General features: G+C 35.8%; 1 protein-coding gene across 2 annotated transcripts in view; it reads left to right on the top strand.

Moving 5' to 3' along the window:
- The window catches only part of SCN2A (sodium voltage-gated channel alpha subunit 2), a 135,434-nt gene extending 116,699 nt beyond the window's left edge, over nt 1–18,735 (top strand). For both annotated transcript variants that reach the window (XM_077883435.1, XM_077883436.1), the window contains exons 21-27: nt 2,393–2,515; nt 4,898–5,179; nt 6,451–6,504; nt 9,143–9,280; nt 9,659–9,763; nt 13,273–13,543; nt 15,047–18,735. In XM_077883435.1, the coding sequence (XP_077739561.1) occupies nt 2,393–2,515; nt 4,898–5,179; nt 6,451–6,504; nt 9,143–9,280; nt 9,659–9,763; nt 13,273–13,543; nt 15,047–16,242 (2,169 nt within the window). In that variant the 3' untranslated portion in view covers nt 16,243–18,735. The remainder of the gene's footprint in view (nt 1–2,392; nt 2,516–4,897; nt 5,180–6,450; nt 6,505–9,142; nt 9,281–9,658; nt 9,764–13,272; nt 13,544–15,046) is intronic.
- Nucleotides 18,736–20,115: the final 1,380 nt, after the last annotated feature.

The following is a 20,115-nucleotide window of genomic DNA, read 5'->3' as shown; positions in this document are numbered from 1 at the left end:
GGCAAAGGGAGAAGCAGGCTACATGCAGGGAGCCCGATGTGTGACTCGATCCCGGGACTCCAGGATCACACCCTGGGCCGAAGGTGGTGCTGAACCACTGAGCCACCGAGGCTGCCCCCATTCTTTTATTTGTATAATTGGATTACGGATGATAATTTTCTTTACTTTCTATATGTGGTTATAATACATTGGTAAATTTATAATAAAAATATCTGATGTATAATGTATCTGTGTAAAATTAAAGGCTAGTAAATCAATATGACCTGAATATAAAGAAATTCTTAGGAGAAATCTAGTTGCCCTGTAGCTGATGCTCATATTACTGAGCCTCTCCTGATATTTACTTTCTTAGACTTAAGAAAATTATTATGACAGTATTAAACTCATCAATACTTTGCTTTATATCAAACATATTCTTGATCATCTATTTTGTTGTGGAAGATACAAATATGAATGTCATTTTCCTGGCTAGTGGGAGCTTACAGTAGACTAGTGAGGATAGATATGTATATAAGGAGATGACATCTGTATTAGAAGTGCCACTCACTTCGGTAAGGAAGGAGGCAAGGCTTTGTGAGGAAGCACTGTGTGAGCTGGAGTTTGAGAGATGAGAATGTCAGTAAGTACACATCTGGGGAGGGACACCAAAGCATGAATACACCAATGCATGCCAAGCAGGGCCTGTTCAAGAAACAAATAATCCTAGAAGGTAAGAACAGTGTCACCGGGCGAGTGAAAGTGTTTTCTGATTGGATGACAAGCTAAGAAAGATGAGTTGGAGAAGAGTTGTAAGAACCCATGATGCCATCCGAAAAGAGGTAAGCCTCTATTCTGGTTAAAGAAGCCACTGAAGCATTATCTATGGAAAGTGACAAGAAAAGCTCACTCTTTTAGGGAGAGAAATTTGGTGCAGTTGTAAATGATGGAATAGAAAGGGGATTTTTTTTTAGAGACCAAAGACCAATTAGGTGATGGCTGCAGGAAAAAGAGAAAGCATAAATGTATCTCCTTCTCACATTTAGCTACTCAAGTCACATCAAATTGGGTGTTTTGCTACTTCTTTTAGTTAGCCAATAAATACTGCCCCTGTTCAGAATTTTTTTTTCTTATGTCCTACTCGTATCCTTCATCCTTTAATGTATGCCTATTTCTTTTTGATTCTGTCTTCAGGGAATATAAAGGGCCCAGGTCCTCATATCTTATATACAGAAAATCTTCACAACAAATGATAATCCAGGAACTTTATTTTTCAATTGTCATTGAAGAGAGAGCTCACAAGGCCTAAAATTAAAAGTTTAGATTTTAGGAAAAAAATATAAACCACTTAAGATAAATTTTTGTAGCTCATTTTTTTTTTTCTGCCAAATTTAGGGTTTTTTTTTTCTATTTCACATTACATGTGCAAGATTAGTTTGAATAAGTTTTGTTGTAAAAATTTTCTGTGCTTTATTTTTCTTAAAAATATTTTTCAATATCCATTAACACCATTCTCATAAAAGCTATGTTACACATCTACTTTTATTTATTGCTTTTGAAATTCAAATGTCCTCAAGGACAAAATACTTTTTCTTAGATTATGTAGTTTTAAAGAGTTTTCTATGTATTTTCAGAGGAAATCAGACATTACTGTGCTACCTATGACAGTTCTTTTCCTTTACAGTTGAGGTTTTAGAGCTTCTATTAACTATATTAGTCCTCTGTAGAAATGACCGAAAACATTGTTCTGGCAATTTCTAATTAGTCATACTAAAATCGCAATTTTTCTTTTTTTGGGGGGAGTGGGAGGTTTTGACCTATTTGACCTAGTTCATGGTTTGATGCCCTCATACTAAAGCTGACAGAAAGACAAAGCCACTAGTCAGAGGCCTAGATCTTTCTAGATGTGTTTGTGTTCAGATTTGCCAGTGGTTTGCTTAGTTCACCTGTGCACTAAGTTTTAATCATCTCCCTTTCAGGTCTGCTAAATAATATGAGAGACGATAAAGGTTTACAGATCTGTAGATGAAGATTGCATTCCAATGGCATTCCTTTTCTTGTTTTACATTTAATTTATAAAAACAACAACAACAACAAACAAACCTGTTCTTGTCAAGAATCTTGAAAAGAAAACATGTATAGCTTCCTCCTCCTAGGTTTATGGTAGTGGTTCTCAAATTGGTTCACAGACCAGTACCTTTAGCCTTACCTGGGAACTTGACAAAATGCAGATTCTCAGGCCCTGCTCCAAATCTGAACCAGACTCTGCCAGTAATCTGGGTTTTCAACAAACCCCCCAGGTGATTTTGATACTCACTAAAAGTTGAGAACTACTGGTTTATTGCACAGAGCGAGGTTGAACAGGGTAAGCATTTTTGTCTGTAAATGAGAAAATTGTGTTGCTTTCTCTGTATAGGTCTCATTGGTTAGCTTGACTGCAAACGCCTTGGGTTACTCAGAACTTGGCGCCATCAAATCCCTCAGGACACTCAGAGCTCTGAGGCCATTGAGAGCCCTATCCCGGTTTGAAGGAATGAGGGTAAGACTGCATGCCTTAGAATTTACTGGAATTAGAACAGAACAGATTGACATTTTGTACCTCAGAAATTCGAAATCCATGGAGAATTTATATCTTATACATTCATACTGACATAACCGATCAATCAATATTTGTCAGACATCCGTAAAGGTGACACACGGTTGGAGACACTCAGAATAGAGTGCCTAAGTGATTGCTTCTAATTAGAAACAATTAGATTGCTTCTAAGTAGATTTTTCACTCTGTGGGAAATCTCTATCATGTTGCATAGACTTCCGATGTGAGTCAAAATTAGTTATGTTCATTCCATTTGTAAATGTGCGGGAAATTCCACCCACTGTAATTTAAAACCCTGAAGAACTCCTCATCATTTCTTCATTGCTCCATATGATGTGTTTGAGACTTTTAAACCGGAATCTGGCCCTTTAGCTTTCAAACACAGGCTGAGGTGGCTAAAAAGTAGGTCAGCTGTGGAAATCTAATACTCAGAAGGTGGTGCAAAGGAACCAGGAGGAATTTGTGCTGCTGTTTGTCATCCCCTGGGGCACAAAACCACACAACCTCAGCACAGAGGAAATGATGACATCCTGTCTCTGTGGATTTAGCTATTCTAAAAGAAACTTTTAGAAAATTATGCTTTTTCTGATAATTGGAAAATAGTTACTTGGGGACCTTCTCTGAATGGTGCAAACAGAAACCAGAAATCAATGATGTGTGTAGGTGTGTGTGCTCATGGCTACAAAGAAAGGGATCATTAGCGGTTAAATTCTTTTCACTTTGCCAATTTAAATAGCTGTTTTTGCGGTAGTAGTTTTAATTTTAGAAGGGCAATGAAACTTTCACAATAGAATAATTCTCATATTTTCTGTATCAGATTTGCATAGATAAGGACTAGGAACCTAAATTCCTAGAATTCCTTCCATACATCTCGCAATCTTAGAAAACACATGTTTTATTCTTTGCTATCCAGTTTTTGTTTTTGTTTTTTTTTTTAACTCTGTTAACCAGAATCTCCTCTCATTGGCAGAGCATTCTTTGTAGGGAACTTAAAAATAAACTTTCAAGTCTACAAGTACCTCTGAATTATCAGAGTTGAAGTTCTCATAGTAACAGTGTAATAAGTTCTTTAAAAGTTACTTTCATTTAAAAATACTTAAAAATATTATCTTCCAGGTGCCAATTTGTAAATGAGTTGTACCTTTTGCCTAGTACCCTTTGGTATTGTTGTTGTAAGATATCGTTACTCATATGTTTATATGTGTGTATGTACGTATATGTTTGTATGTACTTTTTATCCCATAAAGGATTTGAGGAAGATTGATGCATGTATTTCTTATATTTTACATGCCTGTTCATTAATAGTTTATTTCTGATTGTAGGTTAGGTGCACTTCACAGAACAAGATTTTTAGCTAAATATTTCCTTGAGGGGTAATTTTAAAAAGTGCTGAAAAATGTTTTCTGAAAGCCCTAGTTAATTGAGAAAGCTGCAAGTAACAAATCCATTAAGTCAAAACCTTGGGCTCAAATTGCAATGCTTTATGAAAATATTCTTCTGAAAGGGATTCCCCAAAGGAGGATCAGAAGAATGAAATAACTTGCCCAAAGGCGCACAGCTAATTTGTGATGGAAACTGGAACATGGAGTTCCTGACTTCCAAACCATTCTCTCCTTGTTACATGTTCAAATTCCATGCTCTGATCTTTCTGCTCCCGACTTATCATGCTTAAGGTGACCCTAGACCACACTGCTTAGGATGGTCCTGGCTGATACTTGCTTTCTCAGAATAATTTTTTTTTAATTTTTTTTTTAATTTTTATTTATTTATGATAGTCACAGAGAGAGAGAGAGAGAGAGGCAGAGACATAGGCAGAGGGAGAAGCAGGCTCCATGCACCGGGAGCCTGATGTGGGATTCGATCCGGGGTCTCCAGGATCGCGCCCTGGGCCAAAGGCAGGCGCCAAACCGCTGCGCCACCCAGGGATCCCTCTCAGAATAATTATTAATAGTGTTCTCTTTTGCCCTGGAAATTGACCCTGAAGTATTATTCTCTTTTACCTTCAGGTTTTGCATAATAAATTTTAATGGTTTGCAAATTCTTAGAAACTGTGATATTCACATGCTGACACTGCTTCTATTGCCATGTCACGACGTGCATTTATAATTAGTTCCATTCTTTGATGAAAATGTGCTGTGTATGTTCTTACTTCTTGAGAAAGTGTTCTACAATATAAAATATATTTTATACCATTCTGAACTTGTAATTGTAAAATTTTTTATTGGAGCTACCGGATACTAGCTTCTGCCCAATATTTAACTTTAGGGACAGATATATTTCTATTGTTTGACTATTGTTCTTTTTCCCTTGTCACTTCTATGCCAGGTTGTTGTCAATGCTCTTCTAGGAGCCATTCCATCCATAATGAATGTGCTCCTGGTTTGTCTTATCTTTTGGCTAATATTCAGCATCATGGGAGTAAATCTTTTCGCTGGCAAGTTTTACCATTGTATTAACTACACCACTGGAGAAATGTTTGATGTAAGTGTGGTCAACAACTACAGCGAATGTAAAGCCCTCATAGAGAGCAATCAAACTGCCAGGTGGAAAAATGTGAAAGTAAACTTTGATAATGTAGGACTTGGATATCTTTCTCTGCTTCAAGTAGTAAGTAACCACTTTATTATTCTCTGTGATGTATTATTAACATGAATCTGAAATCTTCTCTCTTAGTATTTTCAAGTACATACTTCCTCAAGTCCACCTGCCTAGACTCTTTCTCTCTTTCTCATCATTGCTGGACTGCCTTTTCTGCATCATGCTGGTAACTGGACAGGTCTACAAAGTTCATGGTTCTTCACACTATGCATTAGCTACCCCAGCACCAGTCCTTTGTTACTGAGATTCCTGTATAGTTCCCACTCTCTTACCCCATCCCTATTCTGAACAACATAGAGGCACTGGCACTAGGGTGGGGTTGGAGAAGTGTGTGGGTAGGGGGAGGAATCAATTTCTGCACTCCTCAGCTACCAGATAGCATCGAACCCTCATCAAATCTTCATCCACCCAACTTTCACCACCACCATAACCAAACTCCCCACCTTTACATCTGTTGCACAGACACTTATTCTGATTCCCGCCATTCCTGCCAACTGCTTGACCCCTTCAGATAGGGAGATTGCTCTCCTGGAAATAAAAATCTTCTATCAAGTCTATTATGTCTGTTAAAAATTCATAAAAATCCATTCAACTTCTCAACTAACCACTCCCTGAGATGATCCACCTACATGATACCCAATACTGCATGGATATAGGGGGGAAAGATCCTGTGGCCCTAAGGAACTGAAAACAAATGTGTAAAACTTGTTTTGAGGTGTGCTGTGTCTGCATAAAAACCACAAATATTTAAGAGTAAGTTGCAGTTGAATATGTTTGTTTTCAGATTATGCAACTACTTCATCTTATGGAATAGTTGCCTCAAAATAGTATAATCAACAATATGGAGATTTTTCAAGAACAAATCATCATGATTAGTGATTGGTGATAATACCATTTAAAAAGAATAAGTAGAATGGAAAGCATTAAGATCAAACAATGCAGCATATTTTTCAATTTGGCTGATGCTAGTACTATATACATGGAGCTATTTTATCAAATTTCATGTTATATTCCTATGGGTATATCAGTCAAAAATTGTTGATAACTGTTTTTATCATAGCTTATTGTTATAATCTATCATAATTTAATTATAGATTTATAGAAGAATATAAAATTGAAATATTTTCCATGCATTGAAAAACTTTGCCCAGACTTTAAATACTAACTCCAAACTTTTATATACGTGTTTTTGAATGATTGAATTGGTCATCTGATACTTAATGTCTTTTCTAAGATTATAATTTGTGGGGGGAAAATTAAATGGTATGCCTTTTTTACAGGCCACATTTAAGGGATGGATGGACATCATGTATGCAGCTGTTGATTCACGAAATGTAAGTTGTTTAGAGGGAAGATTGATTTGATCCAATGACTATTTCCACAGTGTTGTAATTTACTAATAAATAAAACAATGGGCCAATTTATAGAAAACATCCATATTACCAAAATAAAATACTCTACCTTGCATTATTTCTTCCAAAATTTGACTTGAGTATTTTTCTCTACTCACTGTAAATCTTCTAACACAACTTTTCTGGTATCTAGCATGGCACCTGCCACTTAAAAATTGTTGATTTTGCAAAATGAAGCGTTTTATTTTTGGCTCTGATAATTTTTGCCATTTGTGTGTTACAAGCCCTCAACATGCACTTTCTTCATCTGTCACAGATTTCTTCCATCTTTTTATCTTCCCTTTAATAGTAAGAATCCGACTAATGACAGAAAAACAAACAGAAAGCAAACAAAAACTTTACAGTGTTTCTCTCTGAGGAGTGAGATTTTGTGATAGAAGGAAGAGACCTTCACAGTCTGCCTTACACACCTCAGCACTTTTGAAAATTTTGTACAATTTTCACTAATATTTAACAATGGGGGAGGAAATCACATTTTGGTAAAAAGGAGATTGGATTCTGGTAATTTGTCAGAGCATAGTAATTAAATTTAAATTGTTGTTTTCCTAGCACCAATAACTGGGTGGTAACTGAGAAAAAATTCCTGAGTTGTTGTTGTTGTTGTTGTTGTTTTTACTTTGTTAAATAGAGAGAGAGCATGAAAACTAAAAGCCCTGCACTGTATCTCTTGTGAGTACTATCAGGAATCCCAGTTATATGCTTTTTTGAGCAATAATAATAACTTTCTACATATTACTAATCACTCTGCAAAGGGCTTTATTATATCCCACTTAACCTTAAATAACAGTGTTATTGTGTAGTTGATATTAACTGCATTTCACTACTGAAGCAAAGAGGATCAATGTGTTAAGTGATAGTACCCATTTTTGAACTCACCACAAGCAATGGGCTCATAACCACTTTCTTCTGTTATTACAGGTTTCCTACCTGTCTTGATGAATTCATTTAGAATTCTTCCTACTTTCCTTAGCAACAACCTGATATGCAACTTTCTTTCAGTATCCTCCTTAGTAACTTAGTGGACAGTATCTGTTATGTGACTCCCCAGTGTTCAAGCACTTTACAAATGATGAAATACAAGTAGACACTAAAAATTACAAAAAGTAATGCTTGCTCTTACTCTCAGTAATTATCAGAGAAGTGCAAATTTAAACCAAAATGTGATATTAACTATACATTTGCCTCTTTGGCAATATTAAAAAGCATGACAATACTAAGTATTGTCAAGGATAAAAAGCAATAAGAACTCTTATGCAATGCTGACAGGAAAATATGGATAAATATTTCTTTTAAAAAGTTGGGCATTATCACATTATTCAATAAAATTCATGATATTCTTTTACCCTACAATTTCATTTTTAACAATATATCCTATAAAAACTTGTGCACATGCATAGCAGAATCTAATGTACAAGAATGAATGTAACTTTTTGAACTAGTAAAATACTGGAAACAACTCAAAAGTTGTAGAAATGGACAAATAATTGAATGTTTCAGTTGAATACATTTTACACTTACATATTATGCACTTTTCTGTATGTATTGTATTTAATTTAAAATGTTTAAAAATATTTTATATCACTGTTCACTATACATACACATAAATGAAATAAAAATCTCATCAAAGAGTAGGTACTTTTACAATATTTGTAATATTTTCCATTTTACTGTTTCATTAGAAAAAAATATCATGTTGGCAATTACTCTCTAAATCGATTTTATGACACAATGGGTCATTACCTGTATCCATTATCTCCTGTGACTGGTTAACTGAGTTGGTTAGAACAATATCCTGTGAGACCTAAGCTATACATAACGGCCAAAGCTCACACCATCACTCTTTTTTTTTTTTTTTTTTTTTGACCAAAAGTGTGCTGGACAGGACAGGACAGGGCATCATTGTTGTAGAAACTGTGCCTAAAGCCTCCTGAGTAAGATGAATCTGTGGATTCGTTTTCAGAAAGGCATGATCCTACAGATGTACCCATATCCACACCTACAATGAGAATTCTAGCCTATGAAAAAAATGTATAATAGAAATCAAACATTTATACTCAATTATGATGGGTCAGGCATTGTTTCTTTAAGCATTTCTCATATATCAATATATTTAACCTTTTCAACAACCCTATGAGGTTAAGGTTCTCTTATTTCCGTTTTACAGATGAAAAAACTGAATCAGAGAGAATACATCTTAAAGATTTTAACACAAAATAGTGTAACTCAAACATCTCTTTGGCAAGAAGGGGAAATCTTCACTTTCATGCCAGATTGGGAGACTGCCTATAAGGGAAGGTGCATTCATAATGTGGAGATTTATGGGGTGAAATTAATTCGTTATCTAGACTTTTCTATGAGTTGTTTCACTTAGTCAGTGAACTGTCTTGCAGTACTCTAAAGTGAGCATGTTAGATTTGATGTCTCATAAACTCTGTCTAATGCTTGATCTTTTTTTCATTCCCAGCAATTGAGACATGCTTTGAGAATTGAAAATTATCTGATGTCCTCTTTATAAAACAAGTAGTAGTTCTAATAGTTATCATTCTTTAATATTTTATAGGTAGAATTACAACCCAAGTATGAAGACAATCTGTACATGTACCTTTATTTTGTCATCTTTATTATTTTTGGTTCATTCTTTACCCTGAATCTTTTCATTGGTGTCATCATAGATAACTTCAACCAACAGAAAAAGAAGATAAGTATACTAAAACTTTATCTTTATTCTAAAATGTGAACTAAGCACCTCACACTGGTTCTTTTGTTTCCAAAATGTAATCAGCAAAAAAAGGGAATATAAAATTCTGAATTATTTTGAGAATTCTGATTTATTTAATCTATTATACATTTTTAAGCAATTGCTAGTTCAGATAGCATGTATGGATATTTTAGTATAGAAATATGATTTATTAATACAGAATAACTTATGGATTGAATATATCCATCTATTTCTGTAAATACAGATATTGACAATATTAGAATAGCACATGGAAGCCAATTTCCACACAAATACTGAGGTGGATTTTATAGTTAGAAAAGAACATAATTTTAACAAGTTTTGCTTTTATTTTTTTACTTTGGAGGTCAAGACATTTTTATGACAGAAGAGCAGAAGAAATACTACAATGCAATGAAAAAACTGGGTTCAAAGAAACCACAAAAACCCATACCTCGACCTGCTGTAAGAATAACCTGTTTTCAATTCCCAGAAAGATCTATGTTATTTATCATTTGCACAGTCCAAATGGCCAGATACTAGTATTTTTATGAATCTACAAAACAGAATTTTTATCTTAGCCTAAGTATATGTGTCACATATATATAATATGCACAAAATATATATTAAAGGTATTATATATAAACATATAAAATATATGTAAATAAAAAATTTCAGACTTATATGTCAATAGTATTACATAGGATTGATGTCATTGAGGAGCTTCTAATAATGTAGAGAAGAAAACATACCCATATATAGACTGTATGGAAATATTGAATGTTCACAGAGTGCAGTGGGAACCAGTTGGAATAATCGGTACATCTCAGATATGCCCCATTTTCTATCCAGCTCTGCTGACTAAGTGGAATCTTTAATGAAACAAGTCACAGGTTTTTTTTTTTTTCTGGTTTAAAAATATTTCCTATTATCCCCTAACATTTTGCTTCTAAATCTGATAACCTCATTCTCTTCATGAAGTTTTATGGCTATTTCAGTTGTATATTTGACAATAGCTGCTTGGTTGCTGCAGGGAATTGTTGGCAGGAAGAGTAGAACCCTTTAGGAGAAGGGCAGTGCACATGTGAAGGCCCTGAGGTAGAAAGGCCAGTGAGGCTGAAGTACAGAGAGTGGGGACTCATTGGGATGTGTTGAGAATGAAGACGTTAGGATGGGCCAGGTTTTTCTCAGCTTTGTAGACCATGTTCAAAAGTTGTCTTTATTCTTAGAGCAATGGGAAACCATTGAAGGGGACCTGGTCATTTTCAGTTTTGTAAAAATCACTCAACCAGTATTGATAGGGGCGATGTGTATGCTTTGTAGACTGGTGTTGGAGCTGTTTCAGAGATGAGAGGTAGTCTGAACCAGAGTGGCGTGGAGATGAATTAAAGTGTATGGGTTTGTGAGCTGTTACTGGAGTGAAGTTAAAGTTTGTCTCTTAATTGAATATGGGAAACAAAGAAGGAACCAACAAAGAGAACTTATGAGTTTCTGCCATACACACACTGGATGACTAGTGTCATGCAGGGTATGAAGAAGGGACATGCATGGAGAAAAAAATTGGAGATGCTAGGTTGCAGAATCTGGCAATCAAAAGGAGACAGGGGAAGAATGAATATTTAGAAGTAGCAAAATTAAGTTTCTTAAGATTAAGAGAGGTCAGGTGTGAAGCAAAGTTGGAGTTCTGGAGAAGAATGTGAAGAGAAGGAATTATAGAATAAAGTCACATAGGATGTGGCTCAAGAATAGAATGGTCTAGGTTAGATTTAGAAGTAAGAGGGACTGAATCCTCTAATGAAGATGGAGTAATATATAAAAGGATATGTATGAAAAGTCAAGATAATATGAAATGCAAAAGGAAGTAGAAGAGTTTCTTTACACTGATTTTGATGCTCTCAAAAGAGAATAGAGAGAAAAGGATATAATATATCTGAGAAGTTTGAAACTATCCTGGAGTAAGGGAGGGATAAAGGATTCCTCCTCATCATCAAGGGCCAAGATTAAATGAGAGAACATAAATATCTTTGGTGAACAAGGCTGCTAGGGTTTTATAGCTTCCTCCAGTATATACTACATCCTGGGATTTAAATTGGATGATAGCACTTAGTGACTGGGGATTGGAGTTACACATCAAAGTGACCCACTGGAAAACTACATGGGCAGAAAATATAAAAAGCTTTTTATTGATAAAAGCTTCTGATTTTAGGGTCGCCTGGGTGGCTCAGTGGTTGAGCATCTGCCTTTTGCTCAGGTCATGGTCCCAGGGTCCTGGGATGGAGTCCTAGATCAGGCTCCCCACGGGCTCCCTCTGCCTGTCTCTGCCTCTCTCTCTGTGTGTGTGTGTGTCTCTCATGAATAAATAAATAAAATATATTTTTTAAAAGCTTCTAATTTTAAGCAATTTTGAAACTACTACACTCTAGGTGCTATATCTATGGGAAAAAATGACACTTCTCTGTCCTTGAAGAGCCTCCAAATGACTAGGAGAAAAAAACTAAAATCAAATAAATAAGAGCAAACCATTTGCAATATGGTGTCATCAATTTATGACAAATATAAGCATAAAGTTTTCTGAGGACACAGAGTGCTTAAAACTTAAAATTGAATTCAAAGTCACCAGAGAAGGAGTGACTAAACACACTGTTTTAGTACAAGGAGACAAGATAAGATGATATAGTAGAATCTGCAAACTTTATTAAGAGGGATAGAAAATATCAGAAGGGTGGGAAAAGAAGAAATATAACCAAACTTGGAAAGGTAAGCCACAGTAAATAAGAACTAAGGAAGAAGGGTTTGGAACTGGAATTAGACACATTTATCAAGTTGAAGAGGGCTCTGAAAGGACAGACTCAGCTGAAGCAATAGAAGTCCAGTTCAGCAAGCCAGATACCTACTCGGAGAAAAGAGAAAAATAAAATAAACAAGTGGTGTTTGATGTCCAAGAATTTCCCATAGGAAGTAACGGATGTCTCTCAACCGGCAGAGATCAGAACATTAGTACAGAGAATCCAGATGGATAAACATGTCAGGATCTGGGAAAGCAGGCTATGAAGTGTATTGGTAACAGATCATAGTAAGACAGTAGAGAACAGTCTAGTGGAAGTTAATTCAAGCCTTGAGCCCTAGAAAGCCTGAAATACCAAGCAGGTATAAGCAAAACGATATAAAACAGGGTCCAAATGAGCAGAACTGGTAAGGTGAGGACTTAATTTCATAAATGATGCATTAAACCTATTAATGCTTGGAAATAAGGTCCAAACTGAATAGGGCAAAGGTTGAAAGTCTGATTGTGGACTGTAACTTTTTTTAAAGATTATTATATTCTTAGAGAAGAGTTACCCCATATAATTTCACCCAGTACTTCCTTATTTCAAAATCTGGCATCACCATAGATCAGTAATCAAAGCTAGGAAATTAACCTTTGGTACAAGAGCATTTAAATAAAATACAGGGCCAAATTGGATTTCATCAGGTGTTCCACATATGTCCTTTTCCTTGAACTACATTTTTTTAAAAACATCTTCCCAGATGAAACTTAAGGTGCTCTGCTTTTGGGGAAAGACTATAAAAGCAGAAACCGGAAAAAAATAAACATGAGAGAAAAAGCTGGAGAAGTATTTATTAGTTCTTCGAAGTTTACTTTGATACCCACCTCCAATTCATAGGATAACAAAGATTTGTGATAGTGGCAAATATTGGCTGACTGTCCATCATACATGTGCTGATATTATTGGCACTGGGAACACAATAAGTGGTTCTTAAAGCCAGGTTATAAAATCTGATATCGTGAACAGTTTATACATAATTAATTTTTTAAAAGTTGCATATGCCAGTATGCAAAATGTTCTTCCAAGTATTAAAATAAACGTGTGTTTTTATAAAAGCTACATTTTCATATTGCTATGTTATAACCAGATAAGTCAAATTTTATTTTTTAATGTTTCTAAGTAAATTTTACATATTCTTTGTTCCAGAATAAATTCCAAGGAATGGTCTTTGATTTTGTAACCAAACAAGTCTTTGATATCAGTATCATGATCCTCATCTGCCTCAACATGGTCACCATGATGGTGGAAACTGATGACCAGAGTCAGGAGATGACAAACATTCTGTACTGGATTAATCTGGTGTTTATTGTTCTGTTCACTGGAGAATGTGTGCTGAAATTAATCTCCCTTCGTTATTACTATTTCACCATTGGATGGAATATTTTTGATTTTGTGGTGGTCATTCTCTCTATCGTAGGTAAGAAGAGGTGCTTTTACTCAGTTAAGGAAGATAGTAAAACTTTGTTTAAAACTTGGCCAGTGTTTCTTACTAACCTTTCTCTTTCATCCCAAATTGTCAGATAAAAGTCTAATAGTCCATTCTTCAGTTTGTCATTTTTCTTGTTGCATGCTGTGCAAGAAATGCTGTGTAAAAAAGAATTTATACTTTTCAGCTTTCATTTATCATCTTGTCTCATTTCAGAAGACAGTAACTGCAGTTTGGCATAATACTCTTACACTTACACTCCTGTGGTGTAGACAAGTACTGCTTTGAATCAATAATTCACACACACATATACATAAAAATTATTAGAAGTAATCAAATAGTCCATAAGTAAGCTACTGATAGTTGGAATAGTTTATATGTGTGTTTACATATATTCACACACATGTAAGCTTCATCTTACCTTTGGATTCAGATGGTTTGTAATGTTCTTTTTCCAAGAGTAGACATTTTGTTCAAAGAACTAAAATAGACCCATTATCATTAATACATATTAAGTGGTTAGATGTAGGTGCCGGCAATAAATATAAGAGATTTAAGACAAAGGTCTGCCTATTTGAGAAAAGAGAACATACACAGAGGGAAAAATAGTATTCCACTATTTATACTCGTTCTCTGGTGGACTAGAACACTAAGACCATAAGCCTTTCTGTCTGAGCCTCACAACAGTGCTATGAGGTGGCCATAAACTGATTAAGAGGTGAGACTCGGGAGTCACACAGACATTTCCTATTTTCATTACTTACCAGTTCTGTGACCTATGCCAAGTTACCTCTCCCATCCTTAGCTTTCCAGGGAATATTTCTGTAAAGTGTTACTGCAAGAATTAAATGAGATTATGTACGTAGATGCAGTTAGCAGCATGCCTACAACAAAGAAAAGGCTTAGTAAGTGCTAAGTTTAACAAAAACAACGACAAATGTAGTTACTATCACCATTTTGGGATGTGAAAAAAAGAGAGAGGATTCAGTCCCAAGTATGTCTGTCTCCAAAGCCTGGATTCTCTCCTGTCCATCAGTCTTGCCACCTTCCAAATAAAATGGATCACAACCATCTCAGGATAAGAATTCTTATATTCTGATCCAAAATCACAAACCTTGTCCATTTGTTCTTATGCCAATACTAGATCTAGTATTTTGGAACTACAAATCCACTCCTTTGCTTGGCTGCCATATACTTTGTGACATCTTTAGGCCTTCAGTGGTTGAGTCTTTCTTTCAACGGATGGTTGTCTTGAACTAGGAAAAATGACCATTAAAATCTTCAGTTAGTGTAGCGAGGTTAATGTTATAACACCAAACATACCAGTTTCATTTTACTAAACGAATACTGCAGACTGTGTGTGTGTGTGTGTGTGTGTACTTAATTCTTATGTACATAGTTTGTAAAACTAATTACCATCTAATCCATGCAAATTTTCATTCACTGCTATTACATATAACACTATTTTTGTTTTTGTTTCTTGCTTTTCCATAGGCATGTTTCTGGCTGAGCTGATAGAAAAATACTTTGTGTCCCCCACCCTGTTCCGAGTGATCCGGCTCGCCAGGATCGGTCGAATCTTGCGTCTGATCAAAGGGGCGAAGGGGATCCGCACACTGCTCTTTGCTCTGATGATGTCCCTCCCTGCCTTGTTTAACATCGGCCTCCTGCTCTTCCTGGTCATGTTCATCTACGCCATCTTTGGAATGTCCAACTTTGCCTATGTCAAGAGGGAAGTTGGAATTGATGACATGTTCAACTTTGAGACCTTTGGCAACAGCATGATCTGCTTGTTCCAAATTACCACCTCGGCTGGCTGGGACGGATTGCTAGCACCTATTCTTAATAGTGGACCTCCAGACTGTGATCCTGAAAAAGATCACCCTGGAAGCTCAGTTAAGGGAGACTGTGGGAACCCATCTGTGGGGATTTTCTTTTTTGTCAGTTACATCATCATCTCCTTTCTGGTTGTGGTGAACATGTACATCGCTGTCATCCTGGAGAACTTCAGTGTTGCCACTGAGGAGAGTGCAGAGCCCCTGAGCGAGGATGACTTTGAGATGTTCTATGAAGTCTGGGAGAAGTTTGATCCTGATGCCACCCAGTTTATAGAGTTCTCCAAGCTCTCTGATTTTGCAGCTGCCCTGGATCCTCCTCTTCTCATAGCGAAACCAAACAAAGTCCAGCTCATTGCCATGGACCTGCCCATGGTCAGTGGGGACCGGATCCACTGCCTCGACATTTTATTTGCCTTTACAAAGCGTGTTTTGGGTGAGAGTGGAGAGATGGATGCCCTTAGAATACAGATGGAGGAGCGATTCATGGCATCGAACCCCTCCAAAGTCTCCTATGAACCCATCACAACCACTCTGAAACGCAAACAAGAGGAGGTGTCTGCTATCGTTATCCAGAGGGCTTATAGACGCTACCTCTTGAAGCAGAAAGTTAAAAAGGTTTCATGTATCTATAAGAAAGACAAAGGCAAAGAAGGGGATGGAACACCTATCAAAGAAGATATCCTCATTGACAAACTGAATGAGAATTCGACACCAGAGAAAACCGATGTGACACCTTCCACCACTTCTCCACCTTCGTATGATAGTGTGACCAAACCAGAAAAAGAAAAATTTGAAAAAGACAAATCAGAAAAGGAAGACAAAGGGAAAGATATCAGGGAAAGTAAAAAGTAAAAAGGGACAAAGAATATTCCATTTTGTGATCAATTGTTTACAGCCTGTGATGGTGATGGATTGGTGTCAACAGGACTCCCACAGGAGGTCTATGCCAAACTGCTTTTACAAATGTATACTTAAGGTCAGTGCCTATAACAAGACAGAGACCTCTGGTCAGCCAACTGGGACCCTATAAACCAGAAAAACAGCATTGACAGGAGGTTTCTGTGTTCACAACCAGCTGACACTGCTGAAGAGCAGAGATGTAATGGCTACTCAGACTATAGGAACCACTTTAAAGGGGGGAGGGAAGTTAAATTTTTATGTAAATTCAACACGTGACACTTGATGATAGTAATTGTCACCACTGTTTATGATTTAACTGCCACACCTGCCACATTTTTACAAAACGTATGCTGTGAATTTATCACCTTTTTTTTTTTTTAATTCACAGGTTGTTTACTATTATATGTGACTATTTTTGTAAATGGGTTTATGTTTGGGGAGAGGGATTAAAGGTAGGGGATTCTACATTTCTCTATTGTATAACTGGATATATTTTAAATGAAGGCATGCTGCACTTCTCATTCACACGTGAAAAAAAATCACAACACAAAAGGAAAGAGTTTACTTCTTGTTTCAGGATGTTTTTAGATTTTTGAGGTGCTTAAATAGCTATTCATGTTTTTAAGGTATCTCATCCAGAAAAATTTTAATGTGCCTGTAAATGTTCCATGGAATTCACAAGCGTTGAAGACTTGTTTTATTTTTACATGATCCATTATATGTACATGTACATATGTATATATGTATATGTGCGTGTATATACATATATATGTATACACACAGAAAGACACACACACACACCATCACATAGTCACTCGAGTCCTGGCAGCATGACTATACCATTTTTGATAAGTGTCCTTTGGCATAAACTAAAAATATCCTATCGATCCTTTTAAGAACCTGAATTGACCAAAAAGCACCCCCCACCACTTTATAAAGTTGATTCTGCTTTTTTCCTGCAGTATTGTTTAGCCATCTTCTGCTCTTGGTAAGGTTGACATAGTATATGTCAATTTAAACAATAAAAGTCTGCTTTGTAAATAGTAATTTTACCCAGTGGTGCATGTTTGAGCAAACAAAAATGATGACTTAAGCACAGTATTTATTGCATCAAATATGTACCACAGTAAGTATAGTTTGCAAGCTTTCAACAGGTAATATGATGTAATTGGTTCCATTATAGTTTGAAGCTGTCACTGCTGCATGTTTATCTTGCCTATGCTGCTGTACCTTATTCCTTCCACTGTTCAGAAGTCGAATATGGGAAGCCATATGTCAGTGGTAAAGTGAAGCAAATTGTTCGACCAAGACCTCATTCTTCGTGTCATTAAGCAATAGGTTGCAGCAAACAATGAAGAGCTTCTTGCTTTTTATTCTTCCAATCTTAACTGAACACTCTGTGGTAAAAAGCCCGACTGTACGAACATGTTGCAAGCTGCTTAAATCTGTTGAAACTATATGGTTAGAGTTTTCTAAGAAAATATAAATACTGTAAAAAGTTCATTTTATTTTATTTTTCAGCCTTTTGTACATAAAATGAGAAATTAAAAAGTATCTTCAGGTTGATGTCACAGTCACTATTGTTAGTTTCTGTTCCTAGCACTTTTAAATTACAGCACTTCACAAAATAAGAAACAAAGACTAAGATGCAGTGTAGGTTTCTGCTTTTTTATTAGTACTGTAACCTTTGCACACATCTCAATGTGAAAACAAATCTCAGACTGAGTCCAGCGTTTATTTGCTTTCAAATAGTAATGCCTTATCATCGAGAGAGGCTTAAGGAAAGATCAGTTGATATTCTTGGCATTGCTTGGATCAGATGTTTCCACCTAGTCTTTTGATTCAGTAAATCGTCAGTCTTTTCCAGTGTTTGTTTACCCAGATAGATCTTACTCTTACTGACCCGTACAGCATTAGAACTGTATCAGTTATGATAGGGGACCCAAGTGGTTGTGTTTTTTTTTTTTCTCTCTCACAAAGCCAGGTAGTGAAATTATATTACCAGTTACAGCAAAACATTTTGTTTTTCTTTCACAAGCAACATTAAATGTAGATTCTTTATACTAAAGCTATTGACTTGTAGTGTGTTGGTGAAATGCATGCAGGAAAATGCTATTACCATAAAGAACGGTAAGCCACATTACAATCAAGCCAAAAGAATAAAGGTTTTGCTTTTGTTTTGTATTTATTGTTCTGTCTTTGTTTCTATCTTTGAATTGCCACTTAAAGGTAAATTTCTATCATGTAAAAATGATCTATCAGACAAATATAAATGTAAAGAATACACATTAAATATAATAATTCATCTTTAAATTTTTTCATGGAATGGAAATCAATCAAGAAGAGTGTATTGGATATCTAGTTTTAATATTGGCCAAAAATCTAGATATGGTATTGGGTAGAGTACTGGAAAGTTACAAAAATTAATAAAAAAATTGACTAACATTTTAAGTTGTGCATCCTTTCTCCTTCTCGTCTACCTACTGTTTTGTTCTTCTTTTCGCTTCAGTTTCTTCCCTATGTATCTTTGATCTACTTTTCTATATACTTTTCCATTCCTTCCTTGGGCTCTTGTTTTTCATTCAAGATAATTTTCTTGTTTCTTTTCTGTTCACCCAATCTCTTGTTAATTACGTTCTGTAGACAATGGCTCTGTGCACTTAAACTCCTAATAATTTGCTATCACTATAAAAAAATCCATAGAGTATCACTATATTCATTCCTACAATTTCTTTGGCAAAAATTCTAAGTGAGCTTAGATTTCAGCTCTTCGTACCACATTAACAAAATTCCCAAATGAGAAAGATCTGGTTTTTCTACTTAATTATGAGTAGTTTGTGAAATGTTTCTCAATTCTGATTGCATTTTAGAATTACCTGAGAAGCTTTATTAAAAATGCCAGTGCATGGACCAAGACCAGACCAATTGAACTCATCTCTCTTAGAGACTTAAGCATATAATTTCTTTTTAAAGGCTTACCGTTGATGCTGATTCATACTAAGGGTTGAAAGTCATTGCATTAGGGTCTCTTCACCCAATGGGAAAAAATATTCTACAGAGAAGAGAGAATGACCCTTTCCCGTTTCAGAGTTTCATTATATAATGCATCGCATATAAAGTAAGGCTTCCAATATGATATTCCACATAAAACACACATTCAAGTTGTCATGATCAAGTCACAAATCTAAACCGGAGAGGCTTCCATTCTCTACTTCTCTGTTCTGGGGCATCTCTCATAATCACATGTTCTCCCGAGTTCTGTATAATACAGATCAATTTACAAAGAGCAGTGGGGAGAGATTATGAGGGGGGATGAAAAGGCAAAGGGGAAGGAAAGCGAGGGAAGAACAACTGGAGGAAGTAGAGGAAGCAAGGGGAGTATAAAAATGGAATGTTTTATAAACCATCCTCTGAAAAAAGGTCTTGCTGTTAATATCTACAGCAAGAGTGAAGGGAGGGGGAAGGAAAAGGCATAAGAAAAGAAATTTTGCTTAGTTGTCAATATGTTAGATATGTTTCTCCTCTCTTCTTTTCTTTTTAAGAAAAAATACCTATGAGAAAGGTGAAGAGGACATCATGCAAGTAAATGTTACAATGATTGCATCGATAATGGTTTTATTTTTCGTGTCATCTGAACTAAATAAATATTTAAGTGTCTACTACACATTAACTTTTTGATAGGCTCTGAGACATCAAAGATGAAATTAGCTGTCTAAAAGAAGGTTATAGCCAGAGGTGAAGAACCTTGTATGTCATGCTAAACAGCCTGAGATTTATTCTGTTGGCAATGAGGAATGATTGATTGCTCCTAAGCAGTAGAATGGC

This window comes from Canis aureus, chromosome 34, assembly GCF_053574225.1.
Source record: "Canis aureus isolate CA01 chromosome 34, VMU_Caureus_v.1.0, whole genome shotgun sequence".
NCBI classification, from domain to species: Eukaryota; Metazoa; Chordata; class Mammalia; order Carnivora; family Canidae; genus Canis; species Canis aureus.
Note: the sequence above shows the minus strand (reverse complement) of the source record. Positions and strands in the feature narration are given on the sequence as shown.